Source organism: Sorex fumeus, unplaced genomic scaffold (genome assembly GCF_029834395.1).
Source record: "Sorex fumeus unplaced genomic scaffold, SorFum_2.1 ptg000061l, whole genome shotgun sequence".
Lineage (NCBI taxonomy): Eukaryota > Metazoa > Chordata > Mammalia > Eulipotyphla > Soricidae > Sorex > Sorex fumeus.
Window position 1 is genome coordinate 51036404 of NW_026606118.1, and position 15593 is coordinate 51051996.

Genomic DNA, 15593 nt, shown 5'->3' on the forward strand with positions numbered 1-15593 from the left:
TTACCTGGTATCTTTTTAATTTTTTCAATAGGATCACACCCAACTGTACCTTGGGGCGGTCCAGAGAAACTCCTGGAAAAGCTATGTATGGGGTTAAGGTCTATATCAACCAGGACTACCCGCCCCTTGCACTGCTTAAGAGGCCATTTGGTGGGTGCTACGAATTGAACCATGAGCAATGACTTGAGCTTATTTCCCTGGTCTGTGGCCAATTTTAATTAAGCCACACAAAGTGCAGTGAATTATGCAAAAAAGTAAAACAACCTGGGGATTTCTCAAATTCCATATGTTACTATGTTTGGCATATCGAATACGTCACAGGGAGCTTGCCAGGCTCTGCCGTGCGGGCGAGATACTCTCGGTAGCTTGCCGGGCTCTCCGAGAGGGACGGAGGAATCGAACTTGGGTCGGTCATGTTGGCTGTGTGCAAGGCAAACGCCCTACCGCTGTGCTACCGGACAGAAAACGCAAGTCATCAGCTAAAGGACAATGATGCAAATACAGACGTTGTAGGTACTAGATACACTTTATACATACACTAAGTCACAGTATTACAATTACTCTGCATTAACTAATCATGAGCTCTATTCAACCAACTTAACTCATTAGATTGTGGCTGTAAACCATAACAATTTATTGTTTCAGACAAATAACTGAAGTAATATAGACAAAAAGGCTTGGTAACATTTTTGTTGCTATAAAAAGTTTTCAGGACTCTGACAGATGCTAATAGACCTACTATAAGAGCTAATTTTAAAGTGCATATTAGAAGATAATAAACCAGAAATCTTGGTCTCTGTTCTGTTATCACAGATGAAGAGTTTTACAAATCCACAAATATTACATTAATATGGAACTATATTTAAGAAATTCTTTTAAGATGTGTCCAGTCTTTTGTAGGCTTCTTCGATGAAAGTGAACATGTTCATGATCTTGGGTGAATTATGGAGAATATTCAAGTCCTTTAGGAGAGCATTCTGGTTTGGAATTAATGCCAACATTTCTTTCTGTGGGTACAACAGTACAATTAGATTTAGCATTTCCAAATAAATAGTTGTCAAATACAAGTTACTCAGAATGGTATAATAAGCCTCATGTACATCATTCTGTATCTAATGCTCATTACTTTTCACTCTAGGCAGGTTCCCCCGCCTCCTTCTGCTAAGGAGCGGGGAAAGGGTGAGGGCTTGGGGGAACTGGGCCACACCAAATGGGACTGGCGTATTATCTTAGAGGGAACATGGGATGTCAGGGACTGATCTAGAGTTAACTGCAATGCAAGGCAAGATCCCTGTGCTATTTCTCCAGATCCCCAAGTGGATTATTGATAAGAAAGATGTGAACTGGGCAGGAGAGATGGTAAGCAGGTGTGGCCTTATACACGCCTGACCCTGGTTCAATTCCCAGCCCTGTATATGGTTCCCAAGGAGTCCCTAGGAGTTCCCCAAGGAGTTCCAGTGCTATAGGAGGTCCCACCAGGAGTGATCCCTGAGCATAGAGCCAAAAGGAAAACCCTGAGACCCACCGGACAGGGGCTGACCAAAAACACCAGAACAAACAAAACATTCAAATTACTTTTTGAGAAAACGGAAGACTTTCTGCCATCAGAAGTATATTTATACAATGATATCTACAGGCCCTTCTTGAAGATAAATTACCAGTTTATATTCTGCTATAAAGAAGACACAGTACCTGAAATAATATGCCATTACTAGAAATAAAAACAACTATAAAAATTTATCTCCAGAAATCTATCCTACAGATATAACAAATATGTAAAGAAGCAGGTACCGAGTGACTCCAGCATGACCTAAAATAGTACATATTATCTCAATTAGTAATTCCAACCTGGTAAATCCACAGGATGAAATACAGTTACTGATAACAATGTCACATTTGCATGAACTGACTAGTCATTCAAACTTGGGGCTGGAGAGAGAGTAAAGAGACGGTGCTTTGCCTTCCAAGCAGGTGACCCTGGTTCAATCCCTGGCAGTGTATGATCCCTGAGCACAAAGCCAGGAGAACACCATTTCTGCTGCTGCTTGAGCCCAAATTAAAAAATCAAAGGAGGGAATAAACTTTCAAACTTGATACTAAATGAGAAAAAATTTTCCCCTAATAGTTTACATCACAAATTCCATTTAAAAACCTACTTATTTGTTGGGACCTCCCAAGCAAAAGCTAGGAGGCCTGTGGGCCACTCCCAGCAACACTGAGATAATCAGGCCCAGGTTATGACTCAGCAGCGGCCCTGGCTGCAGCAGACTGAAGCCTCCTGAGTCACCCCTGGCAGCTGAACCAGCATGCAGAGTATGCAGAGCAAGAGACCACAACTCTTTCCGTTTCCTTGGCTCTCCATTTGCTGATTACAAAAGAAATGACATGGTCTGAGGGAGGGGTGGGCTCAAAGGGCTGCAGAAAACGCTTTGTTTTCACGAACACCAGTACTCTGAAGAACGTGAGGCGTGAGGTAGAGTCACCCCCCTCAAGTAGATTTTTAAATAAATGCGATTCATAACTGGTGTACAAGCAACAAGGGAAATTTAAATATTTACCTGAAGTATGGGTGCTTTGAGACTTCTCTGAGAAAGTTCTGGAAGAGCGAGGTCCCCACTACTACCTATCTGATGCAGCTAAAATGAGAAAAAGTGAGAATTTCAAAGGCTTATTACAAGGAAGTTTCCCCGGGGGGGGGGGGGGGCAGAGAGAAAAGTGGTAGAGCACGTGGTTAGCGTGTTAAAGGTCTAGAGTTCAATCCCTGGCCCTGACTACACACACCCTCAGCACCACCAGACTGAGCTCTGTCCAGGTGCCACACCACTGCCATGAGTTTGTCATTCAAAAGCACTGAGTTGCTACAATTGCAAGAGTGCAAACTATACAAGATTCTAGCTATGTATCTTTTTAAACAATTACCTCTTTAATTTTCTTCTCCTCCTCTTCTACCTCCCTTGTCAGAATCTGAATTTTGTCCTGTAGACTCTGAATCTCTCCAGTCATTGATTCTGCTGTTTCCACAATTTTATCTATTTCTCCCTGAGGCAGAAAGAATTTTTAACTTAATGATTTAGTTAAAAACTCACATTAAACAAAACCCAAATATGTTGCAAACATATAATAGATATACACATAACTTTTTCTCATATATTGAAAAATCTCCAAAGTTGCTGGTATTAGAGACCCTGAAATATCCAAGTGAATGGATTTGGAACCTATGAACTGAGGGTAGAATGCACAATAGGAAAATATGTAAGAGTAGAAAAATCGCAAATATATCTTAGTAGCATTTGAGTGTTTTCATTTGGCCAAAGCAATGCAGATCACTATGTTAGGGACACTAATAGAAAATGAATCATAGTTTTCCACATAAAAAGAGTATGTAATAATGGGTAATTTTCCACATAAAAAGAGTATTTAATTTATGGCAGATGAAAAAGAGAAATCAATGAAGTGAGTATGGGGAAATCAGGGATGTGCTGATCGAAGACATCTCTGGTAATCAGTGGATAAAGGCTTCTAGTGATTAAAAAAAAAAGGTATCCAAGAGCTCTGTAATTTACCATGCACTGCTTCTTAATTGTCCAAGAGCTATGAATAATTTATATATCTTTAGAGATTAAAAAAGTTACCAGGCAACTAATAGCTCTTGGCACAGGACTTATGAAACATTTATAGTAGACTAAGTAATAGGAATATTTTAATTTATTTTCATCCTGTTTTTTGGCATTGTGCTTCAGAAAACCCCTGAGAGTTTCTGAGCGATTAGGGCGAAAGGAGCAATTGCTGCCCTCAGTAACATCTTTCAACATATAGTTTATGCTAATGACTCAGAGGATGAAGTCTGGTTGACAGAGCAACCATGTACACAGAGGTTTATCACTTTTAGCCCCATTATTTAATCCAAGAAGTCCCAGGAATAGGGTTACAGATTCAACAGTTTCTGCCTACCCGATGATGCGGCCATAAAATCTCTAAACAAGTTTGGAGACTTTCCAATTTGGTGAACATACTGAAGTGCTGGGAGAGTGGTGGGCTTAAAGAAGGAAACTACACCTCATCCCAGCTACCTTCCCCTTGGCAGCTCTTTGGTTGTTCCTTAGTTATACCCTTTATAATGGTAACCAAAATTTAAGCAAGTCCATTTGAAGATCTAATTGCTATATTAAATGATTCCTGAACCAGGCATCACCTTATTTAGTAAAACAGAGAAATACTCTGAGAGGTTATACAAGATGGAAAGAAAGGAAGGTGGGGTAAATAAGGAATTAGCAAAAGGAAAATGGAAGTTCATTTGAAGAAAGTAAAATTTCAAATGATTATGGCCTCTCATTGTCTGAGCTGCACCCTTGGGCTTGGCTTGTAGTTGGAAAGGAAGGAAATGTACCTGTTGCTTTATAACTGAAATTTAACTGATGAATGGTAGAGAATGAGAGCTCCCTCTACAGGCCTTCCTCTACAGACTTCCAATTTTAATTGAAGTATCCTTGATTAATATTCACAATAAACTGGTAATAATTAAAGTGCCTTCCTGACTTCCGTGAGCTGATTTCTCAAAATACCAAGTGAGAGATGGGAACCTCTAATTCTGATTTTCCTAGTTAGAAATACATCGAATGTAAGACAAAATAAGACTAAAAACATTATTTGAGATTTTTATAATTATAAAATATATACAAAATGTTCAGTTGATGTGCTAACTAGATAGGGAAAACATGTATACCTTCAATAGCTTATAATCAATTACACCTCGATCAAGTGAAATTTAAAAAATACTAATGTCATCTAAAATTATTTATAATGCGGCGGAGCTAGTGACAACACCGAAATATATACCCCTGACAAAGTACTACATTGGGATAGAGCGATAGCACAGCGGTAGGGCGTTTGCCTTGCACGCAGCCAACATGGCCGACCCGAGTTCGATTCCTCCACCCCTCTTGGAGAGCCCGGCAAGCTCCTGAAGAGTATCTCGCCCGCACGGCAGAGCCTGGCAAGCTCCCCGTGACGTATTCGATATGCCAAACACAGTAACAACAAAGTCTCCAATGGAGACGTTACTGGGCCCGCTCGAGCAAATCGATGAACAACGGGAGGGCCTTTACTTTACTTACAACATTGAGATAAAAGTGGAGATAGAAATATCATACTTGGATTGGAGAAAGAAGCACACACAGGCTGAGGTGTTAGCCGTGAATGTGAACCCCGGGCGCAGAGCCCGTGAGCAGCACTGGATGTGGCCTAAGCCCCTCTCCTCCCAGATACCACCTAGTGTTTATGTGGACATGCTGTTCAGTAGCTAATTCTTTCAATATTATTCTCCATCATATGAAGAAATGAATGACTTATGAATGTTAAGTTACCTTGAAGATGTATTTTTGCATAAAGCTCCACCTTGGATTTACTAAATCACCAACCAAAAGCCTAAATAACTACAAATAAACTAAACTCTGAAATGATAAGGAATGAGACCAACTGTTTACATTTTTGGAATTAACACCTTACCATTTCTTTTTAAAAAAATTTTTGCTGTTGTTGCTGCCATGATTGTGGGGAAGGGCACTTTTTGGATGTGAAGGCCTATTAGACTTATACCGTAATTTTAAGCAGCAGCTAAGGTTCGATTAGAGACATCTTTCACACTTGTAAAATGGGGACAACACACACAAAACTGTTTTTACTTGGTGTAACGAAAAAGATATGCAACTGTGACATTCAGGGGCCACCAGGGTCATGCCTAGAAGCAACAGGGGACCATGCAGCACCCAGTGGTGGACTGAACCTTGGGCATCCCATGTACCAGACATGTGCTCTGCCACATGAGTTACATTCCTGGCCCTATACTGTTGGAATCCCTGAGTTCAGGCAGTTTTTGCTGACAACAACACATCTGATCCAAGATCAAATACATCCAGGATAATATCATGATAATCCAAAAGCGTTACTGTCTTTTCCCTTTCCCCAAATGTATGAGACTCATATTCAATTTTCATACCTGCAACAATTCCAGGCTTTCTTCATTTCTTCTGTGCTGTGCTCCCTCCATTTTCAGGACACCTGCTATATTAGTCAAATCTTTCAGTTTTTTGGGAGGAACATTCAAGGATTCACACTTCTGCAACAATCTTAGGAACAGAATAAAAATCAATTATTTGTTTCTACTTGAGTACCACCAACATTCTGTTCTGCTTTGAAAGACAATTGTCATCTCTTTTCCTTTCATCTAATTCCCTGGGAATTGATTAATCTGAGTAATAAGTATCCCCCCCAAAAAGTCCTGATAAATCATCTCCACGAACTCTTACAACACTGCATACCACTATTTCTATTTTGTTTCCATGATTTAAGATTAACAAAGCAAGCAAAATTTGTGCTCAGACTTCCCCAAAAGAAAGGACTGGGTCAAAAAAATCCCTAGGCAAACATAAAACTGAGATGGATAACATTCTTTTAGGAAAAGAAAAATACAAATACTATGGAAAAATTTATCATTGAAAATCATCATCAGTAGGTGTGCCTTTTAAGCCTGGAGAAGAAACTTCCATTTTACAACTTGCTGCAAATCTTGGAAAACTACCTGATGTTTATGCAAATAATGCAATACAATATAAAATGAAGGGAAACATTGCAATAGAACAAATATTAGGTAAGAATGATAAACTGCTAATCTTTAAATTGCTCAAAATGAGACTAAAGAAGTTAAAATTGACAAAATATCTTTTCAAATCTTAGAATAGAACTACAAAAATAAATACATATTTTGTGATGTTATTTCTTCACAAATTTTCTAAACTTATTTTAGAATTATATAGCAAAATTATATAGCAAATAGTAAGCTTAGGGTAGTTTCTAGACATATTGTCAAACAGTAACAACAAAGACCCAAAATGTCAAATGAAAAGCTTTTACAAATGTATGTTCTTGCAACATAGGAATGAACAGATTTTACAAATCATGTTTTTTTTTTTTTTTGGTCAAACCCTCGATGCTCAGGTGTTTGTTATTCCTAGCTCTGCACTCAGGAATTGCTCCTAGTTGTGCTCAGGGGGAACACCTGGGATGCTGAGGCTTGAACCCAGGTTGGCTGCGTGCAAGGCAAATGCCCTACCCACATACCTGTACTAGTACTCTGGACCCCAAATTATGTTTTTACTTATTTCAATTGCATAACCTTATTACCTTTTCTTCAGGCAATTAAGATGATACTGAGTTTGTTCTTTTCCTTTGACCGTTGTACTCAAAATTGTTCTACACACGAAAAAAAATAAATAAAAGGACTGAGGATGAATTTGAAACACAAACGATGTCAGCTTTTCTAAGGTTTCTTAATGACCAACCAGGTAGAATCAATCACCTTCCCTTTTATGTTTAACAAAATATTTCAATTAGAGGCATATTGAAAGTTCTTTTTTTCTTTCTGTCATTAGCATTGTTGTTACTTAATTTACATGCCAGAATTCTTCTATATTTTGTTTGTGGAAACCTCCCCACACTCTATTATGGAAGTTTTATTTAGATTCAATTTCTTCTGAACATATCCCTGTTGATAAACTAAAATTTTAAGATAGAAGATGAGGCCACAAGAGTCAATAATTTCTGTTTCATGATAGAATTCCAAACTTCTGAAAATAAGTTTTTAATTTTTGAAATTTTTTTTTTTGCTGAAGATGAATAGCAATAAAAGACTTAAAATGTCTTCTTCTGAAATAGAAGACATCCAATCCCCCATAGGGCAGATAACATTTAAAAGGATGTTTATAGGAAACATACAAAGGGGAAATTAAAAGGTGATAAGTAAGTTTCATACTCACATTATTACTGATTCCATTAAAGTTTGCAAATGCTCTCTACTATTCTGTGAAAGAGGTCGCCAGGTTTTTCTCCTGTTGTATATCTTTACCTGCTTCAGATTAGTATGGCTTTTTTGTCCAGTCTCTAGCAAGGGATGAAATTGGTCAATCCAGAAACTAAACTTCACTTAAAACGTGAAGATAAACATATCAAAATGCTAAAGAATTTGTGAGAAACAATATTACAAAGTTGTATAAACTCTCTAATTTCCTCTTTTGTTACAGTCATAACATCGTAAGTACTGACTTTGAATATCCTAATATCAACTGTAGCACCAGTAATTAATATTGTAGATACAAACTCAAGACAACTTCTTGGTTTTGGGCCACACCTGATGGTGCTCAGGGGTTGCTCCGGCTCTGCACTTGGGAATCATTTCTGGTGGGTCCAAGGAACCATATGGGATGCTAGGGATCTGACCTGGGTCGACAGTGTGCAAGGTTAAAGCTATCTGTTGCACTATCTCTCTGGCCCCTCAACATTACTTAAAAAAAAAAAAATTAGTATTAAAAAATAAATCTGACCAACTGGGAGTAAGTGAGGGATTAGGAGTGAACAAAGTCTAAGGGGGAAATCAATTAATAAAAGAATAAAAGATGGCAATATGATATATTTTACCAGGAGCTAATACTGAATTCACTGTAAGAAATGCATCTTTTCCACTCCATTAGGCTGAATATTGGAAGGTTTCCATTGAAGGTAGGAATTATCAATTACCGATCAGTTAGTTGCATAATCAAATATAGTTATGAGAGTGTGTATGTGCAGAACTTAATTAAATGGTCAAGGGAATATTGAAATAGCAGGGAGGAGGAGATTAGGAGCATGGGCTTTAGAAGCAAATTGCTCTGTCATTAGTTTGCCCATGGGTGTGATTTCAATTGTTTGTAGGTTGCAAACAAAAAGCATGAATGCATAAGTTAAGCAAAATAGATGGCATCAGGTAGGCACAAGGTAAATAAACTTGTTACCATAGTCAACCCTTGTACTTTTTTATCTGTTTGTTGTGGCCTCCCAAGTGGCGCTAAGGAGGCCACTTCTGGACTCCAGGGCTGCACCTTGCAACAGGGATGAGGGGCTGGGGGATCTATGTGGTGGTGGAGATGATCACATGCCGGACTTGTGCCTCAACTCATATCCCATGTCTCTGGCTGCACCTTCATTTGTCTTTAAACTGAAGTTTGTAGTTTTGACAGCTTTCTCCAAATCTCCCCTTTTCCCACTCGTTCTTCGAATAGCCTCCAAAACCTTTTTGTGTGAATGTGGCCTTTTCTTCCCCTTTCTTAAAATAAAGATTCGGTATATAAAAGAAATCATGAAGTGATCTTTCTCTGGCTTACTTCACTTACAGAATGATCTCACAGTTCATCCATGTTTTCACAAATAATAGAATTCCCCCCCCCCTTTTTTTTTTGGTTTAGATTTTTGGCCACACCCAACGGTGCTCAGGGCAGGGCTTGTGGACCATATGGGATGCTGGGGACTAAACCCAGGTTGGTCATATGCAAAGCAAGGACTCTACCCACTCTACTACCACTCCAGTCCAGATTTCCTCTTTTCTTAAGACTGTAGAATTACACACACCACAGCTTTGTGCATTCATTTACAGATGAACTTATTTCCATGTTTTGGCTACTACAAATAATTGCTATAAACATGGAAATGCAGGCACATTTCTGAATGAAAGTGTTTTCATTTCCTTTAGATATATTATCAAAAGTGGAGATGCTGGATCAGTTAACAGACATATTAAAAAAAATATAGTAGCCTCCAGACTGTTTTCTTTAACTATTGTACTGATTTACAATACCACCAACAGTGCATATGTGTTTCCTTTTCTTAATTACTCATCAATATATTATCTCTTTGCTTGGGGTTACTTCAGGCTATGTACTCAGGAATTACTCCTAGTGGTACTTGGGGACCATACGGGATGCCAAGGATCAAACGCCAGTCAGCCGCATGCAAGGCAAACGGGCATCCTGCTGTAATATTGCTCCAGCCCCAAGACTATTGATTTTAAATGAAGAATCATGCCATCATTATCAAGACTCAACAAAAAGTTTGGTTCACAGGAGTAAACTAAAGAGCTTGACTAATCAATTTATATACAAAATTATAGCAAATACTGGATGTTTGCACATCAGGACCGCTACAGAGATCCATCAGAGTTTCCTCTGCCTTCGCCCTGCCCAGGTATATTTCACCATCTTTCGGATCCTAATAGCACAGCTGGTAGGGCGTTTGCCTTGCAGCCCGGGTTCGATTCCTCCATCCCTCTCAGAGGGCCCAGCAAGCTACAGAGAATATCCCGCCCGCATGGTAGAGCCTGGCAAGCTCCCTGTGGTGTATTCAATATGCCAAAAATTATAACACAAGGCTCACAATGGACACGTTACTGGTGCCCGCTCGAGCAAATCGATGAACAATGGGAGGACAGTGTTACAGTGCTACTGGATGTTATTTGAAATGCCAACAGATTAGTCAAACTACCAATAGACATTCATTGCCTATTAGATGAATGTTCTTATTCTATTTACAAGTAATAAAAGGGATAGACTATTGGCTAATAGAGATTGGTTTTGAAGAGAAGAGATATTAGTTAAAATTAGAGGTATGCAAAGTATTATAAAAGTAAAAGTACTGTTTGATATGGGAAGTATTAATAGAGAGGATATAACCTGGCCTTAAGTGAGTAGTGGTAGGGAATTTTCCCACAAAGATCACTGTCCTCTCATTGTTCATCGATTTGCTCAAGTGGGCCCAGTAACGTCTCCATTGGAGACTTTGTTGTTACTGTGTTTGGCATATCGAATATGTCATAGGTAGCTTGCCAGGCTCTGCCGTGCGGGCGAGAAACTCTTGGTAGCTTGCTGGGCTCTTCGAGAGGGGAGGAGGAATCGAACTTGGGTCGGCCATGTTGGCTGCATGCAAGGCAAATGTCCTACCGCTGTGCTATCGCTCCAGCCCTTCCACAAAGATGAACTTAAATAAAGATATTATTTAAACACGAAAGAACAGCGGGTAGGGCGTTCGCCTTACAAGCGGCCAACATGGCCGACCTGAGTTCGATTCCTCCGCCCCTCTCGGAGAGCCCGGCAAGCTACCGAGAGTATTCGATATGCCAGACACAGTAACAACAAAGTCTCCAATGGAGACGTTACTGGGCCCGCTCGAGCAAAATCGACGATCAACGGGAGGGCCTTTACCTTTACCTTTTCACCAAATAAACTTACTTAAGTTGAATGAAATACTCTAAGTAGTAGAATAGAGGCCCATTTGGAGAGCAGCTCAAAAGAGATATCCATCAATGACAGATCCATAATAATTCAGATTGTGGTACCCTTGATTTTCTCTAGTTATTATCAATTTAGAAATATTCACAGCACTTGCTAGGGATGTTAAGTAGAATTTCATTTGTCTAAAATGAAAATCAGTATTACTTAACCTTGCAAAAACTAGAAGGCAGCTGATAATTATCCTTTCTAGTTGCAAAACTCATTAGCAAGATGCTAATTTTTTTTTAAATGAACAAAGATGGTTAAACAAGATAAAAGAAAAAAATACCTTGAGAAGACAGGCGCTTTTGTTTACTTTTATTTTTTTTGCATGTATTTCTAACCTAGAAGAAAAATACATAACACAGAATTCAACATTTAAAAAACGATATTAATTTTGCAATATACCTGCTACACAAAAAAGAGTACTAATAAACTTTTCAGGTAAATAAGAAAAAAGTATACTTCTAAAGAAAAATGGAACGTTTTTATTGTAGGAAAGGAAAAATTATTAAAGTAATTTGGGGGCAATGGTTGTAATGTACAATAAAATTTCTTGTTTGATATAAGATCAGCCTTTTAAGTATTTTTCCTGTGAAAAAGAATTATATAGTTAATCTACAAAACAAATATACACTTTTCAAAACAAAGCAAAAGGTTTTAATTAATTCACTTATTTATTTTATGAGGGGGAATATTATGATGGGGATAAGTTAATTCCTCCCAAACTATTTTAAGTGTTACTAACAACGACTTGACTGTCTTAAAAATTCTCCACTTTTAACATATGAATGACACAAAAGTTCCTATGTCCTATTCCTAAACTGTTTAAATACTTTGAAATATTCCATATGGCTATCCCCAAATAATTCTATAAAAACTAAAGAATTTTTACACCAGAATTTTTATAAATCATGCTCCAACAGTCCTAAGAACAATAGGAATTACTAAGATTTACAGTAAAATTGATTTAGTTTTCACACATTCCTTTATAAAAACAGGTAAAATTTTAAGCAAAATAATCAGTTCTAAGTGAGAACTCCATGTTTTTATTACCTCATTCTCTGATAACTCCATTTCCTCATCAGCAGTTTTTCTTTTTGTATTTCTTTTTAACGGCCGAGACTTTTCCTTGGAGCCAGGCATCCTGATCTAAGCAATAATTTTAACAGTGCTTCAGAAAAATCTGTATAGGTGGAACAGACACAGAAAATTACTATAGCTTTGCACAATATTTTTAAATATATCTACATATTCCAAAACTGCTCCTAAAATTTTTGATAAGGGCTTTCGAGAGATGAGCTATAGGGTAAGGTCTTTGTCTTGCACACGGTGGAACTGGGTTTGATCCCCAGCACCCCAGGAATGATCCCCGAGTACAGAGCCTGAGCATTGTCAAGAGAGGTCCCAAAACAGAACAAAAAAAATAAATAAAATTTATGATAAAATTTGGGGGACATTCCAGTGTATTTTAAAAATATTTAAATAGATTAAAATTTGTTTTACCCTTATACAAAGATAGCTGATTCAATTTCATTCCTAGAAATGTATTCCATTTGTGTGACATAAAAGCATCATATAAAAATGCTTTTGCATCTCTTATGTTATATTTTCCTATGCAATAATATCTTCATATTTAATTCCAAAAAACCAGAAATACAATGATTTGTCTTCAATGAATAGAGACATCAATTTGATGAAGCTGAATATTGAGGTGTTCTTACTTTATGCACAATGCGCTCCATCACTTGAGTTATCTTCCAAATGAGTCACAGTTATAGTCCTTCTCAGCATGAACATTGAGAGCACTTAAAAACTTTCATCACAACTGACAACAATTTTATGTGTGTTGAATCTGATCATGAAAATAATTTAAAAATTTATTTCAGGAGCGAGTGCTCTGATTCTGTGGGCAGCTGAGCTATAGGAGGTATGGTCCGACCACCAAACCACAGACGTAACTGAAGCTGATGTAAATCCGAAGGCTTATCCCACCACAGATGTCCATCTCACTAAGAAACTACCGGACCTTGTTTAGCAGTCACAGTCACATAACTGCGAACAGTTTCGGAAAGGAGCCAATGAGGGCGCATAAATGCTCAAGAGAGGCCTTTCGGGGCCCCTGGAGATTATGCTGCGCCTCTTCCTGCTTCGTGCTTGTGTTCCGTATGTGGGCTCCAAGGAGGCCCTGGGTGGGCTCGCAGGGTCTCCAGTCCTGTCATCACCCGCTGTCACCATTACAGCAGGCTCACTGCTAATATAGCAGATCAAGTCCATCCAGAAGTCTATCCTATGGTTCTCGGTCTAAACCTGAGGCCTAACAGATGCCTACCCTCCCCCACAGTGTTGTGTACTGAATTATCTGTTAGCATGTAGGATTTCCAGCTACCTTCTATTATATAACACTGTAGTACTAAAAAACCCTTATTTTCTTTAGTAATTTATTTTTAAAACTTAATGTATCAGAGCTATTTTAAGTTCTTAGAAAAGCTGAACTATTAAGTACAAAGTTTTCATAATTCCCCTACTTTGCTGGCAGATCCCTATGTCCGCTATCAATTTATAGCATCTGGGGCTAGAGAGTACAGCCGTAAAGTGCTTGTTTTGCATAAGCATCAAATATGATCCCCCAAGTAAAGCCAGGAATAATTTCTGAGTGCAGAGCCAAAAGTAACCCTGAGCATCACCAGATACAGCCCCAAAACAGACCAACCAAAAAAATGACAGACTGGCACATTTCCTTTAATACGATACCATACTGATACACCATATCACCTAAGTCAAAATCAGAGCTGACATGACAGTTCATTCCTAGTATTGTACATTGTAGATGTTAGACTACTACTTCATTTTAATTTGCTTTAGTTTTTAGTTGTAATCAGTTGTAACCAATAAAAAGCATAAGTTCTCCCCCCTTGCCCTCAGTTTGAGAAGCACCACTTTCAATGAAATTAACTAAGGCAGTAATCTAGTGCTCAATTTCAATAATATTCACATTTTGTGCGGGATAAAGTTTTTGCTGTGAGGAGGTATCCTGCACATTGTTGTACCCTTTGCAGTATTCTTGCTCTCTACCAACTAGAACAAAGTAAGCATCCCTCAAGTCGTGATAACTAAAATCATCTGCAAACATTGTCAAACATTCCAGGTGGGAAACTCCAGGTTGAGAACCACTGCTAAGACAGAGAGCCATTGGTAAGGAAGAGACCCAGGTTCCGAATCTAGGCTCTGCCCATTAATTATCTGTATAGACTTGGACAAGCAAATTTGCTCTTTTGTCCTGAAAACAGTACAATGAAGTACTGACACCAAAGGTTCTCTGTAAACCTAACATTTCCTACAAAAATGCATAAAGCGTCTAGAGCAATACTTGGGCCAGGAAAGAATGCGATAGGTAAAAGCCGTTCGTGTTCTATGGGCTGGTTGCATTTACAGAAAAGCAGAAGTTGTGTCTTCTTAGAGATCCACAAAAAACCTCAAATTAATGGTCGTGATAGGAGGGATGTGATTGTATTTAGGGGCCCCTACTAAATACAATCACATCCCGTAGGATAAGTATGTGGATGCCCCATGCATGTGACGGGGGGGCGAGCACTATGAATCTGCAGGCGCATGAGCTATGGGGAAAATGCTCTAAGAGCAAAACGAGCACCTCAAATGTATCTGTGCGTGAGCCTGGAGGCCAAAGAAAAGCAAATGAATGAATGAAAGCAAATGAATGACAGTTCTAAACATCCAGATACGCGGATCAGGGTGAAGTATTAGAGGGAACACCAGCAAAAGCCTGACGGCAGGAGAGCTTTTAGTAAACTGGTCGGTCAGTGCCCTGGGGATGAAAGGTGCCGCGAGACCCTTCGCGTGCAATGCAGGAACGGACATAAACCAGGAGGAAGGGGAAGTTTTAGAACAGACCGTGCACTGTAGCAAGGAATTCGCGCTGGGTTTTGCTTCCTTACCCGTTAGCTCGTGCTCGTGGGAGCCGAGTTTCTCGGCCCAGGTCGAGTGCGAGCACGTCGTGGGGCAAAACGCAAACGTGCGTTTATCGCATGACGGTCCAGCCCGGCAGTCGTGATGACCTCGAGTCTCTAAGGCTGCACGGGGTCTCGGCCGAGGACGAGGCTCCTCCGGCCAAGGAGGACAGGGACCCCCAACAAACAGGAATCCGGCAAGCCGAGGGGTCGCGGCGCAGCGCCGACCACCCCACCCCAGCCCAGCCCAGCCCAGCCCAGCCGCCGCGTCCCGGTGGCCTTCTCGTCCCCACGTCCGTCAATGACCAGGCGCGGCGAGACGGAGTCGCAAACGCTCCGCACGAAGCCGTCCAACGGGTGAAATTCGGTGAGGGGGCTTAACCTCGGTCACTTAACCGCTTCTCCTCGGTCACTTCTCTTAAAAAAAAAAAAAAAACAACCCGCCGGAGCTCTCCGCCCGCGATCTCGGCGCCCAAACATTCAAACCTCCCGAGGG

At 39.6% G+C, this 15593-nt stretch overlaps 1 protein-coding gene and 1 pseudogene across 1 annotated transcript; one reads left to right on the top strand and one right to left on the bottom strand.

The window, feature by feature from the left end:
- Window positions 1-474: 474 nt before the first annotated feature.
- CENPQ (centromere protein Q) lies at window positions 475-15120 on the bottom strand. Its single transcript, XM_056126275.1, has 9 exons — window positions 15086-15120; window positions 12186-12315; window positions 11419-11473; window positions 7812-7935; window positions 7180-7248; window positions 5996-6125; window positions 2920-3039; window positions 2559-2636; window positions 475-1007 (listed from the first exon to the last, which is right to left on the bottom strand). Exons 2-9 carry the CDS (start codon window positions 12273-12275, stop codon window positions 876-878), a joined length of 798 nt encoding a protein of 265 aa, XP_055982250.1. The 5' UTR covers window positions 12276-12315; window positions 15086-15120; the 3' UTR covers window positions 475-875.
- On the top strand, window positions 12427-13437 carry LOC130034388 (NHP2-like protein 1; annotated as a pseudogene).
- Window positions 15121-15593: the final 473 nt, after the last annotated feature.